At 47.6% G+C, this 17,607-nt stretch overlaps 1 protein-coding gene across 1 annotated transcript in view; it reads left to right on the forward strand.

The window, feature by feature from the left end:
• USP37 (ubiquitin specific peptidase 37) overlaps positions 1 to 17,607 on the forward strand; it is a 270,227-nt gene that overhangs the window by 207,677 nt on the left and 44,943 nt on the right. The window contains exons 18-19 of the mRNA XM_038740830.1: positions 721 to 982; positions 12,470 to 12,636. Coding sequence (XP_038596758.1) covers positions 721 to 982; positions 12,470 to 12,636 — 429 coding nt within the window. The remainder of the gene's footprint in view (positions 1 to 720; positions 983 to 12,469; positions 12,637 to 17,607) is intronic.

Raw genomic sequence — 17,607 nt, forward strand, 5'->3', positions numbered from 1 at the left:
AGCACACAGTAAGCGCTCAATAAGTACGATTGGATGAATGAATCAATCAATAAGTGCTTGGGAAACCCCACTGTTGGGTAGGGACCGTCTCTCTATGTTGCCAGCTTGTACTTCCCAAGCGCTTAGTCCAGTGCTGTGCACACAGTAAGCGCTCAATAAATACGATTGGATGAATGAATGAATCAATAAGTGCTTGGGAAACCCCACCGTTGGATAGGGACCGTCTCTCTATGTTGCCAACTTGTACTTCCCAAGCGCTTAGTCCAGTGCGCCGCCCACAGTAAGCGCTCAATAAATACGATTGGATGAATGAATGAATCAATAAGTGCTTGGGAAACCCCACTGTTGGGTAGGGACCGTCTCTATATGTTGCCAACTTGGACTTCCCAAGCGCTTAGTCCAGTGCTCTGCACACAGTAAGCGCTCAATAAATACGATTGGATGAATGAATGAATCAATAAGTGCTTGGGAAATCCCACTGTTGGGTCGGGACCGTCTCTAGATGTTGTCAACTTGTGCTTCCCGAGCGCTTAGTCCAGTGCTCTGCACACAGTAAGCGCTCAATACATACGATTGATTGATTGATTAGCTGTTATAAACTGTATTAGGTGTAACGTGTTGGATAGTAGGTAGTTTGCCGGTGACAACGACTACGGGGCCGGCCCGGACGGGAGCTTCCGCTCACCCCACCTCCCGCGCCCGCTCGGTTCTCCCGTCCAGGGTTCGAGACGCGGCAAGGCGGAGGGCCCCCCGGGCGAGGCGGGCCTGGAGGGGCTGAGCGAGGACGAAGTGCTGGCCGCCGTCCTGGAGATCAGCAGGAGGGAGGGACCCCAGCCCCCGGCCCGCGACGACGACGGCCCCGCCGGCGACGACAAGCCCACCAGCAGCCCGGACACCGGCTTCGCCGAGGACGACGGCCTGGAGACCCCCCCGCGCCCGGACCCCGCGGAGCCCGACAGGCCCCGGCCGGCCCCGGAGCTGGGTAGGCCGCGCCGGCGGGGCGGGGCGGGGGGGGAAACCATCCCGGAGCTGGCGCGATTCCCAAAAGAGCCCAAATTCGGGCACCTGACGATTATTCCCATCTCCGAAATCCATCTATCATTCATTCGTTCAGTCGTATTTATTGAGCACCTACTGATGATGATGGTATTTGTTAAGCGCTTACTATCAATCAATCAATCGATCGTATTTGTTGAGCACTTAATAAATACGATGGATTGATTGATTATTTGTTCATTCATTCATTCAATCGTCTTTATTGAGCGCTTACTCAGTACATACGATGGATTGATTATTTGTTCATTCATTCGTTCAGTCGTATTTATTGAGCGCTTACGGGGTGCAGAGCGCTGGACTAAGTGCTTGGGAAGTCCAAGTTGGCAACATATCGTCATCATCATCATCATCAATCGTATTTATTGAGCGCTTACTATGTGCAGAGCACTGTACTAAGTGCTTGGAAAGTCCAAGTTGGCAACATATAGAGGCGGTCCCTACCCAACAGCGGGCTCACAGTCTAAAAGGGGGAGACAGAGAACAAAACCAAACATACTAACAAAACAAAATAAATAGAATAGATATGTACCAGTAAAATAAATAAATAAATAGAGTAATAAATATGTACAAGCATATATACATATATACAGGTGCTGTGGGGAAGGGAAGGTGACAAGGTGCTCATTCATTGAGCACCTACTGATGATGATGGTATTTGTTAAGCGCTTACTATCAATCAATCATTTTATTGAGTGCTTACGGTGTGCAGAGCACTGTACTAAGTGCTTGGGAAGTCCAAGCTGGCAACATATAGAGACAGTCCCTCCCCAACAGTGAGCTCACAGTCTAAAAGGGGGGGACAGAGAACAAAACCAAACATACTAACAAAATAAAATAAATAGAATAGATATGTACAAGTAAAATAAATAAATAAATAGGGTAATAAATATGTACAAACATATATACAGGTGCTGTGGGGAAGGGAAGGTGACAAGGTGCTCATATTTATTGAGCACCTACTGATGATGATGGTATTTGTTAAGCGCTTACTATCAATCAGTCAGTCGTATTTATTGAGCGCTTACTGTGTGCAGAGCACTGGACTAGGTGCTTGGGAAGTCTAAGTTGGCAACATATAGAGACGGTCACTACCCAACAGTGGGCTCACAGTCTAGAAGGGGGAGACAGAGAAAAAAAAAACAAACATATTAACAAAATAAAATAAATAGAATAGATATGTACAAGTACAATAAATTAATAAATAAAAAGAGTAACTGTACTAAGTGCTGGGGTGAATACAAGGTGATCAGGTTGCCACACGTGGGGCTCACTCTTCATCCCCATTTTACAGATGAGGTGACTGAGGTACAGAGAAGTTAAGGGACTTGAGATGATGGTATCTCCCCCTTTTAGACTTGTGAGCCCACTGTTGGTTAGGGACTGTCTCTATATGTTGCCAACTTGTACTTCCCAAGTGCTTAGTACAGTGCTCTGCACACAGTAAGCGCTCAATAAATACGATTGATTATTTATTCATTCATTCAATCGTATTTATTGAGCGCTTACTGTGTGCCGAGCACTGGACTAAGCACTTGGGAAGTACAAGTTGGCAACATTTAAGTGCTTACCAAGTGCCAAGCACTGTTATAAGCGCTGGAGTAGATACAAGGTCATCAAGTTGCCCCACGTGGGGCTCACAGTCTTAATCCCCATTTGACAGATAATAATAATAATAATGATGGCATTTATTAAGTGTTTACTATGTGCAAAGCACTGTTCTAAGTGCTGGGGAGGTTACAAGGTGATCAGGTTGTCCCACGTGGGGCTCACAGTCTTAATCCCCATTTTCCAGATGAGGTAACTGAGGCCCAGAGAAGTGAAGTGACTTGCCCAAAGTCACCCAGCTGACAAGTGTCTGGCCCGGAATTTGAACCCATGACCTCTGACTCCAAAGCCCAGGCTCTTTCCACCGAGCCACGCTGCTCTTCTACAAGGTCTTCAAGTTGCCCCACGTGCGGCTCACAATCTTAATCCCCATTTGACAGATGAGGTCACTGAGGCCCAGAGAAGTGAAGTGACTTAATAATAATAATGGCATTTATTAAGCGCTTACTATGTGCAAAGCACTGTTCTAAGCTCTGGGAAGGATACAGGGTGATCAGATTGTCCCATGGGGGGCTCATAGTATTAATCTCCATTTTACAGATGAGGTCACTGAGGCCCAGAGAAGTGAAGTGACTTGCCCAAAGTCACACAGCTGAGAAGCGGCGGAGCTGGGATTTAAACCCATGACCTCTGACTCCAAAGCCTGGGCTTTTTCCACTGAGCCATGCTGAGATAATAATAATAATAATAATAATAATAATAATAATAGCATTTATTAAGTGCTTACTATGTGCAAAGCACTGTTCTAAGCGCTGGGGAGGTTACAAGGTGATCAGGTTGTCCCTCGGGGCTCACAGTCTTAATCCCCATTTTACAGATGAGGTCACTGGGGCCCAGAGACGTGAAGTGACTTGCCCAAAGTCACACAACTGAGAAGCGGTGGAGCCGGGATTAGAACCCATGACCTCTGACTCCCAAGCCCGGGCTCTTTCCACTGAGCCACGCTGTGTGCAGAGCGCTGTACTTGGGAGGACGCAATTATATCTAGACTTCTAGATATAGACTTCTAGACTGTGAGCCCGCTGTCGGGTAGGGACCGTCTCTATATGTTGCCAACTTGTATTTCCCAAGCGCTTAGCACAGTGCTCTGCACACAGTAAGCGCTCAATAAGTACGATTGAATATCACTGTAAAAGACGCATTCCCTGCCCAAAAAAGCGTTACAGTCTAGAGGGTGGAGGCAGACATGAGTAGAAGTCAATAAATGAGGGATGTGGACATAAGTGGTGTGGGGCTGGGAGGGGGGATGAAGGAAGGGAATCAATCAATCAATCAATCATATTTATTGAGCGCTTACTGTGTGCAGAGCACTGTACTAAGCGCTTGGGAAGTACAAGTTGGCAACATCTAGAGACTGTCCCTACCCAACAGTGGGCTCACAGTCTAGAAGGGGGGAGACAGAGAACAAAACCAAACATACTAACAAAATAAAATAAATAGAATAGATATGTACAAGTAAAATAGAGTAATAAATATGTACAAACATTAGTATCGTTTATTATATATAATATATATAATTTATTATTATTACAAATTATTAGAAACAAACATAGGGAAGCAGCGTGGCTCAGCGGAATAGCGCACGGCTTTTGGAGTCAGAGGTCATGGGTTCAAATCCAGGCTCGGCCAATTGTCACCCGTGTGACTTTGGGCAAGTCACTTCACTTCTCTGGGCCTCAGTTGCCTCATCTGTAAAATGGGGGTTAAGGCTGTGAGCCCCCCCCCCGTGGGACAACCCGATCACCTTGTAACCTCCCCAGCGCTTAGAACAGTGCTTTGCACGTAGTAAGCGCTTAATAAATGCCATCATTATTATTAGGGGAGCGAGTCGGGGCGACGCAGAAGGGAGTGGGAGAAGAGGAAAGGAGGGGCTTAGTCTGGGAAGGCCTCTGGGAGGAGGTGGGCCTTCAGGAAGGCTTTGACGTGATGGGGAGAGTCGTCGTCTGTGGGATTTGAGGAGGGAGGGCATTCCGGGCCAGAGGCAGGATGAGGGTGAGGGGTCGGCGGGGAGATGATGATGATGATGGCATTTATTAAGCGCTTACTATGTGCAAAGCACTGTTCTAAGCGCTGGGGTAGAGACAAGGTAATGAAGTTGTCCCACGTGGGGCTCACAGACTTAATCCCCATTCTCCAGATGAGGTAACTGAGGCCCAGAGAAGTGAAGCGACTTGCCCAAAGTCACCCAGCTGACAAGTGGCAGAGCTGGGATTTGAACCCGTGACCTCTGACTCCAAAGCCCGGGCTCTTTCCAATGAGCCATGCTGTTTCTCAGTGTGGAGAGGGGAAAGGGGGGGAGTGGAAGCGGGGAAGGGAGAGGAGGAATGGGAAAGGAAAAGCAGCATGGCTCAGTGGATAGAGCATGGGCTTTGGATTCGGAGGTCATGGGTTCGAATACCGACTCCACCACGTCTGCTGTGTGACCTTGGGCAAGTCACTTAACTTCTCTGAGCCTCCGTTCCCTCATCTGTAAAATGGGGATTAAGACTGTGAGCCTCACGTGGGACAACTTGATCACCTTGTAACCTCCCCAGCGCTTAGAACAGTGCTCTGCACATAGTAAGCGCTTAATAAATGCCATCATTATAAAGGAGGGAAAGAGAGAGTATATATGTATATATGTTTGTGCATATTTATTACTCTATTTATTTATTTATTTATTTTGCTTGTACATATCTATTTATTTCATTTCGTTAGTATGTTTCGTTTTGTTCTCTGTGTCCCCCTTTTATCAATCAATCAATCAATCAATCGTATTTATTGAGCGCTTACTATGTGCAGAGCACTGTACTAAGCGCTTGGGAAGTACAAATTGGCAACACATAGAGACAGTCCCTACCCAACAGTGGGCTCACAGTCTAAAAGGGGGAGACAGAGAACAGAACCAAACATACCAACAAAATAAGATAAATAGGATAGAAATGTACAAGTAAAATAAATAAATAAATAAATAAATAGAGTAATAAATATGTACAGCCATATATACATATATACAGGTGCTGTGGGGAAGGGAAGGAGGTAAGATGGGGGGATGGAGAGGGGGACGAGGGGGAGAGGAAGGAAGGGGCTCAGTCTGGGAAGGCCTCCTGGAGGAGGTGAGCTCTCAGCAGGGCCTTGAAGGGAGGAAGAGAGCTAGCTTGGCGGAGGGGCAGAGGGATTGGGGGCATTCCAGGCCCGGGGGAGGACGTGGGCCGGGGGTCGACAGCGGGACAGGTGAGAACGAGGTACGGTGAGGAGATTAGTGGCGGAGGAGCGGAGGTTGCGGGCTGGGCTGGAGAAGGAGAGAAGGGAGGTGAGGTAGGAGGGGGCCAGGGGATGGACAGCCTTGAAGCCCAGGGTGAGGAGTTTCTGCCTGATGCGCAGATTGATTGGGAGCCACTGGAGATTTTTGAGGAGGGGAGAGATCTGCCCAGAGCGTTTCTGGACAAAGATAATCCGGGCAGCAGCATGAAGTATGGATTGAAGTGGAGAGAGACACGAGGATGGGAGATCAGAGAGAAGGCTGGTGCAGTAGTCCAGACGGGATAGGATGAGAGCTTGAATGAGCAGGGTAGCGGTTCGGATGGAGAGGAAAGGGCGGATCTTGGCAATGTTGCGGAGCTGAGACTGGCAGGTTTGGGTGACGGCTTGGATGTGAGGGGTGAATGAGAGAGCGGAGTCGAGGATGACATCGAGGTTGCGGGCTCGTGAGACGGGAAGGATGGTAGTGCCGTCAACAGAGATGGGAAAGTCAGGGAGAGGACAAGGTTTGGGAGGGAAGACAAGGAGCTCAGTCTTCGACATGTTGAGCTTTAGGTGGCGGGTGGACATCCAGATGGAGATGTCCTGAAGGCAGGAGGAGATGCGAGCCTGGAGGGAGGGGGAGAGAGCAGGGGCAGAGATGTAGATGTAGATCTGGGTGTCATCAGCGTAGAGATGATAGTTGAACACATCTAACACAGTTTTAGACTGTGAGCCCACTGTTGGGTAGGGACCGTCTCTATATGTTGCCAATTTGTACTTCCCAAGCGCTTAGTACAGTGCTCTGCACACAGTAAGCGCTCAGTAAATACGATTGATGATGATGATGATGAGAGAGGAGGAAGGGGGGGAAGGGGGGGGAAGGGAGAGGAGGAAAGGGAGAGGGGAGAAAGGGAGAGGAGGGAAAGGAAGAAAGGGGGAGAGAGAGGAGGGAGAGGGAGAAGAGGAAGAAGAGGAAAAGGGGGAGGGGGAGAAGGAGAGGAGGAAGGAGATGAGGGAGAGAAGGAGGATGAGGGAGAGGAGTCTTCTGCGTAAAGAATCTTTTAGCCCCCATGAAATGGATCTTTCCTCCCTAGTTAACTACTCCACACATCCAAGAGTTGTCCAACAAGTCCCCCTGCCCCGCCATGCCCCGACTGAGTCCAACAAGGGGTGGGTGGTCTGCTTCACGAGTCAGAGAGCACAGGATCGAAGGACAGTGAGGAGGCTAGCGGCACCAGAGGAGCGGAGGGTGCGGGCTGGGATGGAGAAGGAGAGTAGCGAGGTAAGGGAGGAGGGGCCCAGGGGATGGACGGCTTTGAAGCCCATGGTGACGACTTTCTGTTTTATGAGGAGTTGGATGGGCAACCACTGGAATTCCTTGAGGAGTGGAGATATATCAATCAATCAATCAATCGTATTTATTCAGGGCTTACTGTGTGCAGAGCACTGTACTAAGCGCTTGGGAAGTACAAGTTGGCAACATATAGGACAGTCCCTACCCAACAGTGGGCTCACAGTCTAAAAGATATATGGATATATAGACTGAGCGTTTTTGTAGGAAAATGATCGGACAACCGGGCGAAGTCTGGACTGGAGAGACAGGAGGCTGGGAGGTCAGCAAGGAGGCTGATGCAGCAAGCGAGGCAGGGGAGGATGAGGGGTTGGATTAACATGGCAAAGGTTTGGATGGAGAGGAAAGGGAGGATTTTAGTGACGTTGTGAAGGTGGAACCGGCCGGATTTAGTAACGGATGGAATATGTGGGTTGAATGAGAGAGAGGATTCCGCTGTTGGGTAGGGACCGTCTCTATATGTTGCCAACTTGGACTTCCCAAGCGCTCAATAATAATAATAATAATAATAGCATTTATTAAGCGCTTATTATGTGCAAAGCACTGTTCTAAGCGCTGGGGAGGTTACAAGGTGATCAGGTTGTCCCACGTGGGGCTCACAGTCTTCATTCCCATTTTACGGATGAGATAACTGAGGCTCAGAGAAGTTAAGTGACTTGCCCAAAGTCACACAGCTGACAATTGGGGGAGCTGGGATTCGAACCCGGGATTCAGGATTCTATTCATGTCTGTCTCCCAGTCTAGACCGTCAGCTCCTTGTGGGCAGGGAACGTGTCTACTGACCCTGTTACAGTATAGTCTCTCAAGCACTTACTCCGCTGCTCTGCACGTAGTAAGTACTCAATAAATACAATTGATCGACTGATTGATCGACTAACTCTGGACTGTAGACTTGTTGTGGGCAGGAAACCTGCCTGCCAACTCTGTTGTACTGTAATAATGATGGCATTAGTTAAGCGCTTACTATGTGCCAGGCACCGTACTAAGTGCTGTGGTGGGATACAAGCGACTCGATTTGAACGCGGTCCCTGTCCCCCATGGGGCTCACAGTCTTCCATTTTACAGAGGAGGAAACTGAGGCCCTGAGAAGTAAAGTGACTTGCCCAAGGTCACCCAGCAGACAAACGGCAGAGCCTGGATTAGAACCCATGCCCTTCTGACTGTCAGTACGATTGAATGACTGATAACACGAAGGTTGGAGGCTTGTGAGACGGGAAGGATGGTGGTGCCGTCTACAGTGATGGGAAAGTCACAGGGAGGACAGGGTTTACGTGGGAAGATGAGGAGTTCTGCTTTGGGCATGTTAAGCGTGAGGTGACGGAAGAACGGCCAAGTAGAGACGTCTTGAAGGCAGGAGGAATTTCAAGACGGCAGAGGGGAGAAAGCAGACAGGTGGCGGAGCTGGGATTAAAACCCAGGTCCTTCGTTCATTCAATCAATCGTATTTATTGAGCGCTTTCTGTGTGCAGAGCACTGGACTAAGCGCTTGGAAACCACAAATCGGCAACAGATGGAGACAATCCCTACCCAACAACGGGCTCACAGTCGAGAAGTCCTTCCGACTCCCAAGCCCCAGCTCTAGCCACTAAGCTACGCCGCTTCTCCAAATCCTTCTCGTCACCCGTCTTTTCCCCATCAAACAGCAAGCAGTCAGGCAGTGGTCTTTATTGAGCGCTTCCTATGTGCCTAGCACTGTACTGAGCGCTTGGGAGGGGACAGTGGAACACGTTAAGCGTGAAGTGAAGGGAGAACGGCCAAGTAGAGACGTCTTGAAGGCAGGAGGAATTTCAAGACGGCAGAGGGGAGAAAGCAGACAGGTGGCGGAGCTGGGATTAAAACCCAGGTCCTTCGTTCATTCAATCAATCGTATTTATTGAGCGCTTCCTGTGTGCAGAGCACTGGACTAAGCGCTTGGAAACTACAAGTCGGCAACAGATGGAGACAATCCCTACCCAACAACGGGCTCACAGTCTAGAAGTCCTTCCAACTCCCAAGCCCAGGCTGTAGCCGCCAAGCCATGCCGCTTCGCCAAATCCTTATAACGATGGCATTTATTAAGCGCTTACTATTTGCAAAGCACTGTTCTAAGCACTGGGGAGGTTGCAGGGTGATCAGGTTGTCCCACGTGGGGCTCACAGTCTTAATCCCCATTTTCCAGATGAGGTAATTGAGGCCCAGAGTGACTTGCCCAGAGTCACACAGCTGACAGTTGGCAGAGCCGGGATTTGAACCCATGACCTCTGACTCCAAAGCCCAGGCTCTTTCCACTGAGCCACGCTGCTTCTCTTAACTTCTCGGTACCTCGGTTACCTCACCTGTAAAATGGGGATGAAGACTGTGAGCCCCACGTGGGACAACCTGTTCACCTTGTAACCTCCCCAGTGCTTAGAACAGTGCTTTGCGCATAGTAAGTGCTTAATAAATGCCATTATTATTATTATTCATTCATTCAATCGTATTTATTGAGCGCTTACTGTGTGCAGAGCACTGGACTAAGCGCTTGGGAAGTACAAGTGGGCAACCTAGAGAGACGGTCCCTACCCAACAACGGGCTCACAGTCTGGAAGGGGGAGACAGACAACAAAACAAAACATGTGGACAGGTGTCAGGTCATCAGCATTATTATTAAGTGGCTTGCCCAAGGTCACACAGCAGACAGGTGGCGGAGTCGGGATTAGAACCCACATCCTGTATTTAAGGAGCGTTTACCATGTGCAGAACACTGTACGGGGAGAGTACAGTATAACCATACTCCCCCTCCTCCCCTTCTCCATCCCCACTGCCTTACTTCCTTCCCTTCCCCACAGCACCTGTATATATGTATAGATGTTTGTACGGATTTATTACTCTATTTATTTTATTTGTACATATTTATTCTATATTTTATTTTGTTAATATGTTTTGTTGTCTGTCTCCCCCTTCTAGACTGTGAGCCCGCTGTTGGGTAGGGACCGTCTCTCTGTGTTGCCAACTTGGACTTCCCAAGTGCTTAGTCCAGTGCTCTGCACACAGTAAGCGCTCAATAAATACAATTGAATGAATTACTCTACTATTTATTACTCTATTACTTTATTAATTTGTTTTACTTGTACATATCTATTCTATTTATTTTATTTTGTTACTATGTTTTGTTTTGTTGTCTGTCTCCCCCTTCTAGCCTGTGAGCCCGCTGTTGGGTAGGGACCGTCTCTAGATGTTGCCGACTTGGACTTCCCAAGCGCTTAGTACAGTGCTCTGCATACAGTAAGCGCTCAGTAAATATGATTGATTGATTGCCAACTTGTACTTCCCAAGCGCTTAGTCCAGTGCTCTGCACACAGTAAGCGCTCAATAAATTCGAATGAATGAATGACTCTACTATTTATTACTCTATTACTCTATTTTACTTGTACATATCTATTCTATTTATTTTATTTTGTTACTGTATTTTGTTTTGTTTTCTGTCTCCCCCTTCTAGACTGTGAGCCCGCTGTTGGGTAGGGACTGTCTCTAGATGTTGCCAACTTGGACTTCCCAAGCGCTTAGTCCGGTGCCCTGCACACAGTAAGCGCTCAATAAATACGATTGAATGAATTACTCTACTATTTATTACTCTATTACTCTATTTTACTTGTGCATATCTATTCTATTTATTTTATTTTGTTACTATATTTTGTTTTGTTTTCTGTCTCCCCCTTCTAGACTGTGAGCCCGCTGTTGGGTAGGGACTGTCTCTAGATGTTGCCAACTTGGACTTCCCAAGCGCTTAGTCCGGTGCCCTGCACACAGTAAGCGCTCAATAAATACGATTGAATGAATTACTCTACTATTTATTACTCTATTACTCTATTTTACTTGTGCATATCTATTCTATTTATTTTATTTTGTTACTATATTTTGTTTTGTTTTCTGTCTCCCCCTTCTCGACTGTGAGCCCGCTGTTGGGTAGGGACCGTCTCTATATGCTGCCAGCTTGGACTTCCCAAGCGCTTAGTCCAGTGCTCTGCACACAGTAAGCGCTCAATAAATACGATTGAATGAATGAATGAATGAACCAGAAACGGCACATTCCTTCCCGCAAGGAGCTTACCGTCTGTGGCGGGGAGACAGACCTGTGGGCTGTAAGCTCCCTGCGGAAAGGGAATGTGTCTGTTTACTGTTGTAACGTATCTCCGTTGTACATTACCGTTACATACTTACATACTGTACATACATTACTGTTGTAACGTATGTAACATAGGGAGTGGGAGAGGGAGCAGGGATGGGAGAGGGAAGGAGCTGGAGAGGAAGAGGGAGCAGGCATGAGAGAGGGGAGGAGCTGGAGAGGAAGAGGCAGCAGGAATGGGAGAGGGAAGGAGCTGGAGAGGAAGAGGGAGCAGGAATGGGAGAGGGAAGGAGCTGGAGAGGAAGAGGCAGCAGGAATGGGAGAGGGAAGGAGCTAGAGAGGAAAAGGGAGCAGGTGGAAGAGGGAAGGAGCTGGAGAGGAAGAGGGAGCAGGAATGGGAGAGGGAAGGAGCCGGAGAGGAAGAGGGAGCAGGAATGGGAGAGGGAAGGAGCTGGAGAGGAAGAGGGAGCAGGAATGGGAGAGGGAAGGAGCTGGAGAGGAAGAGGGAGCAGGAATGGGAGAGGGAAGGAGCTGGAGAGGAAGAGGGAGCAGGAATGGGAGAGGGAAGGAGCCGGAGAGGAAGAGGGAGCAGGAATGGGAGAGGGAAGGAGTTGGAGAGGAAGAGGGAGCAGACGTGGGAGAGGGATAGAGCTGGAGAGGCTCCCTCCTCCTCTCCCCCTCACCCCCCCTTCATCCTCCGTCTTACCTCCTTCCCTTCCCCACAGCACCTGTATGTATGTTTGTATGGATTTATTACTCTCTTTATTTATTTTACTTGTACATATCTATTCTATTTATTTTATTTTGTTAATATGTTTGGTTTTGTTCTCTGTCTCCCCCTTCTAGACTGTGAGCCCACTGTTGGGTAGGGACCGTCTCTCTATGTTGCCAACTTGGACTTCCCAAGCGCTTAGTACAGTGCTCTGCACACAGTAAGCGCTCGATAAATACGATTGATTGATTGATTGATTGATCTCCCCCAGTGCTTAGGATGGTGCTCGGCACATAGTAAGCACTGAACAAATACCATCATTGGTATCATGATACCATCATTATACCATCATTATTGCTACTACCATCGAATGAGTGATTGCTTCGCACATAAGCGCTGAACGAGCACCCCGTTTTCCTTTTTTCTTCCGCTTGGTCAGGTCCCGCCGGCTTCCCCGAGATAGCCAAAGACTTCGACGAGAACAAAGAAAACAAAACCCCGGAGGGCTCCCAGGGGGAGGTCGCCTGGCTCCAGCAGTACGATATGGAGCGGGAGAGAGAGGAGCAAGAACTTCAACAGGCTCTGGCCCAGAGCCTCCAGGAACAAGTAAGGCCCGGATCCCACCTCCCTTTCCTCTCCCCGAGGAGAGGCCTAGTAATAATAATAATAATAATAATAATAATGATAATGATAATAATAATGGTATTGGTTTAGCGCTTACTATGTGCCAAGCACTATTCTGAGCACTGAGGGGGATACAAGGTCATCAGGTTGTCCCACGTGGGTTCACAGGCTTCATCCCCATTTTCCAGATGTTTTATTGTGTCACCCGCCTCCCCCTTCTAGCCCGTGAGCCCGTTGTGGGGTAGGGATCGTCTCTATATGTTGCCAAATTGTACTTTACAAGCGCTTAGTCCAGTGCTCTGCACACAGTAAGCGCTCAATAAATACCATTGAATAATAATGATGATGGCATTTATTAAGCGCTTGCAATGTGCAAAGCACTGTTCATTCATTGATTCAGTCGTATTTATTGAGCGCTTACTGTGTGTAGAGCAGTGGACTAAGCGCTTGGAAAGTACAAATCGGCAACAGAGACGGTCTGTACCTAACAAATACCATTATTATTATTACCTAACGGGCTTACAGTGTAGAATGTCAATCAGTCGGTTAATCATATTTATCGAGCCCCTGTTCATTCATTGATTCAATCGTATTTATTGAGCGCTTACTGTGTGCAGAGCACTGGACTAAGCGCTTGGAAAGTACAAGTCGGCAACAGAGACGGTCCGTACCCAGCAACGGGCTTACAGTCTAGAATGTCAGTCAGTCGGTTAATCATATTTATTGAGCCCCTGTTCATTCATTGATTCAATCGTATTTATTGAGCGCTTACTGTGTGCAGGGCACTGGACTAAGCGCTTGGAAAGTACAAATTGGCAACAGAGACGGTCCCTACCCAGCAACGGGCTTACAGTCTAGAATGTCAGTCAGTTGGTTAATCATATTTATCGAGCCCCTGTTCATTCATTGATTCAGTCGTATTTATTGAGCGCTTACTGTGTGCCGAGCACTGTACTAAGCGCTTGGGAAGTCCAAGTCGGCAACATGTAGAGACGGCCCCTACCCAACAGTGGGCTCACAGTCTAGAAGGGGGAGACAGACAACAAAACAAAACGTATTAACAAAATAAAATAAATAGAATAAATATGTACAAATAAAATAAATAGAGTAATAAATGTGTACAAACATATATACATATGGGGAAGTTACAAGGTGATCAGGTTGTCCCACTTTTGGGGCTCATGTTCTTAATCCCCATTTTTCAGATGAGGTAACTGAGGCACAGAGAAGTGAAGTGACTTGCCCAAAGTCACACAGCTGACACGTGACACAGTCTTCTAGACTGTGAGCCCACTGATTTGAACCCATGACCTCTGACTCCAAAGCCCAGGCTCTTTCCACTGAGCCACACTGCTTCTCTAATAATAATAATAATAATAATAATAATAATAATAATAATAATCAAATGTGCAACACCACGCATGGGGTCTCGTTCTCTTTTGCTCGTTTTCCTGTCAAAGCATATTTATTCTATTTATTTTATTTTGTTAATATGTTTTGTTTTGTTGTCTGTCTCCCCCTTCTAGACTGTGAGCCCGCTGTTGGGTAGGGACCATCTCTAGATGTTGCCGACTTGGACTTCCCAAGCGCTTAGTACAGTGCTCTGCACACAGTAAGCGCTCAATCAATACGATTGAATGAATGAATATTTACAATATTTACAATATTCAGCCTTCCCAGACTGAGCCTTCCTTCCTCTCCCCATCCCCCCGCCATAACTCCTTCCCCTCCCCACAGCACGTGTATATATGTTTGTACAGATTTATTACTCTATTTATTTATTTTATTTGTACATATTTATTCTATTTATTTTATTTTGTTAATATGTTTTGTTTTGTTGTCTGTCTCCCCCCTTCTAGACTGTGAGCCCGCTGTTGGGTAGGGACTGTCTCTGTATGTTGCCAACTTGTACTTCCCAAGCGCTTAGTACAGTGCTCTGCACACAGTAAGCGCTCAATAAATACGATTGAAGGAAGGAAGGAAGGAAGGAAAAGCCAAGCCCCACTGAAACCCAGACTGAGCCCCCCAACTTTTCCCTGCTCCTTCTCCCCTCCCCATCGCCCCCACTCCCTCCCTCTTCTCTGCCCCCTTTCCCTCCCCACAGCACTGGTGTATATATGTATATATTTATTGCTCTATTCATTTCATTAATAATAATAATAATAATAGCATTTATTAAGCGCTTGCTATTATTTTTATTTTGTTTTATTTTATTTTGTTAGTATGTTTGGTTTTGTTCTCTGTCTTCCCCTTTTAGACTGTGAGCCCACTGTTGGGTAGGGACTGTCTCCATGTGTCGCCAACTTGTACTTCCCAAGCGCTTAGTACAGTGCTCTGCACACAGTAAGCGCTCAGTAAATACGATTGATTGATTGATCGATTGCAAAGCACTGTTCTAAGCGCTGGGGAGATTACAAGGTGATCAGGCTGTCCCACGGGGGGCTCACAGTCTTCACCCCCATTTTCCAGATGAGGGAACTGAGGCCCAGAGAAGTGAAGTGACTTGCCCAAAGTCACACAGCTGACAGTTGGCGGAGCCAGGATTTGAACCCATGACCTCTGACTCCAAAGCCCGGGCTCTTTCCACTGAGCCACGCTGCTTCTCTATATAGCTATAATTCTGTTCATTTTGATGGTATTGACACCTGTCAACTTGTTTTGTTGTCTCTCTCCCCCTTCTAGACTATGAGCCCATTGTTGGTTAGAGACTGTTTCTATCTGGTGCCAAATTGTACTTTCCAAATGCTTAGTACAGTGCTCTGCACACAGTAAGCGCTCAACAAGTATGATTGAAGGAATGAATAATAATAATAATGATGGCATTTATTAAGCACTTACTATGTGCAAAGCACTGTTCTAAGCACTGGGGAGGTTACAAGGTGATCAGGTTGTCCCACGGGAGGCTCACAGTCTTCATCCCCATTTTACAGATGAGGGAACTGGGGCCAAGGGAATAATAATAATAATAATAATAATGGCATTTATTAAGCGCTTACTATGTGCAAAGCACTGTTCTAAGCACTGGGGAGGTTACAAGGTGATCAGGTTGTCCCACGGGGGGCTCACAGTCTTCATCCCCATTTTACGGATGAGGTAACTGGGGCCAAGGGAATAATAATAATAATAATAATAATAAAAATAATAATAATAATGGCATTTATTAAGCGCTTACTATGTGCAAAGCACTGTTCTAAGCACTGGGGAGGTTACAAGGTGATCAGGTTGTCCCACGGGGGGCTCACAGTCTTCATCCCCATTTTACGGATGAGGTAACTGGGGCCAAGGGAATAATAATAATGATGGCATGTATTAAGCACGTACTCTGTGCAAAGCGCTGTTCTAAGCACTGGGGAGGTTACAAGGTGATCAGGTTGTCCCACGGGGCGCTCACAGGATGAATGAAACCTGGCCTTCAAAAATGAGTGAGTTGTGGCTTAGCAGCGTGGCTCAGTGGAAAGAGCCCGGCCTTTGGAGTCAGAGGTCGTGGGTTCAAATCCCGGCTCCACCACTTGTCAGCTGTGTGACTTTGGACAAGTCACTTCACTTCTCTGCGCCTCAGTGACCTCATCTGTAAAATGGGGATGAAGACTGTGAGCCCCCCGTGGGACAACCTGATCACCCTGTAACCTCCCCAGCACTTAGAACAGTGCTTTGCACATAGTAAGCGCTTAATAAATGCTATCATTATTATTATTTTTTTTTAAGCAACTGTAGCTGAGAAGCAGCATGGCCTAGTGACGTCAGCAATCAATCAATCAATCAATCGTATTTATTGAGCGCTTACTGTGTGTAGAGCACTGTACTAAGCGCTTGGGAAGTGCAAGTTGGCAACATATAGAGATGGGTTCTAATCCCGGCTCCCCCACTTGTCTGCTGGGTGACCTCAGGCAAGGCACTGCACTTCTCTGGGCCTTTTACCTCCTCTGGGAAATGGGGATGAGGACTGTGAGCCCCACGTGGGACAAGGACTGTGTCCAACCCGACGAACTACCCCAGCGCTTAGAACAAGTTCTTGGCACATAGTAAGCCATTGTTATCATTATTATTCCTTCATTCATATTGAGCGCTTACTGTGCGCAGAGCACTGTACTGAGCGCTTGGGAAGTCCAGGTCGGCAACATATAGGGACAGTCCCGACCCAACAGCTGGCTCACAGTCTAGAAGGGGGAGACAGACGACAAAACCAAACATGTGGACAGGTGTCAAGTTGTCAGAATAAATAGAAGTAAAGCTAGATGCACAGCATTAACAAAATAAACAGAATAGTAAATATGTACAAGTAAAATAGAGTAGTAAATCTGTACAGACATATTTACAGGTGCTGGGGGAGGGGAATGGAGGTAGGGCGGGGGGGATGGGGAGGGGGAGAGGAAGGAGGGGGCTGAGTGTGGGAAGGCCTCCTGGAGGAGGTGAGCTCTCAGTAGGGCTTTGAAGGGAGGAAGAGAGCCAGCTTGGCGGATGGGCAGAGGGATTGGGGGCATTCCGGGCCCGGGGGAGGACGTGGGCCGGGGGTCGATGGCGGGACAGGCGAGAACGAGGCCTAACGGTGAGGAGATTAGCGGCGGAGGAGCGGAGGGTGCGGGCTGGGCCGGAGAAGGACAGAAGGGAGGGGAGGGAGGAGCTCTCTTCCTCCCTTCAAGGCCCTACTCATCATCATCATCATCATCATCAATCGTATTTATTGAGCGCTTAGTGTGTGCAGAGCACTGTACTAAGCGCTTGGGAAGTACAAGTTGGCAACATATAGAGACAGTCCCTACCCAACAGTGGGCTCACAGTCTAAAAGACCTACTGAGAGCTCACCTCCTCCAGGAGGCCTTCCCAGACTGATCCCCTTCCTTTCTCTCCCCCTCTCCATCCCCCCCATCTTACCTCCTTCCCCTCCCCACAGCACCTCTATATATGTATATATGTTTGTATGGATTTATTACTTTATTTCTTTATTTTATTTGT

This window comes from Tachyglossus aculeatus, chromosome 1, assembly GCF_015852505.1.
Source record: "Tachyglossus aculeatus isolate mTacAcu1 chromosome 1, mTacAcu1.pri, whole genome shotgun sequence".
Classification (NCBI taxonomy): Eukaryota; Metazoa; Chordata; class Mammalia; order Monotremata; family Tachyglossidae; genus Tachyglossus; species Tachyglossus aculeatus.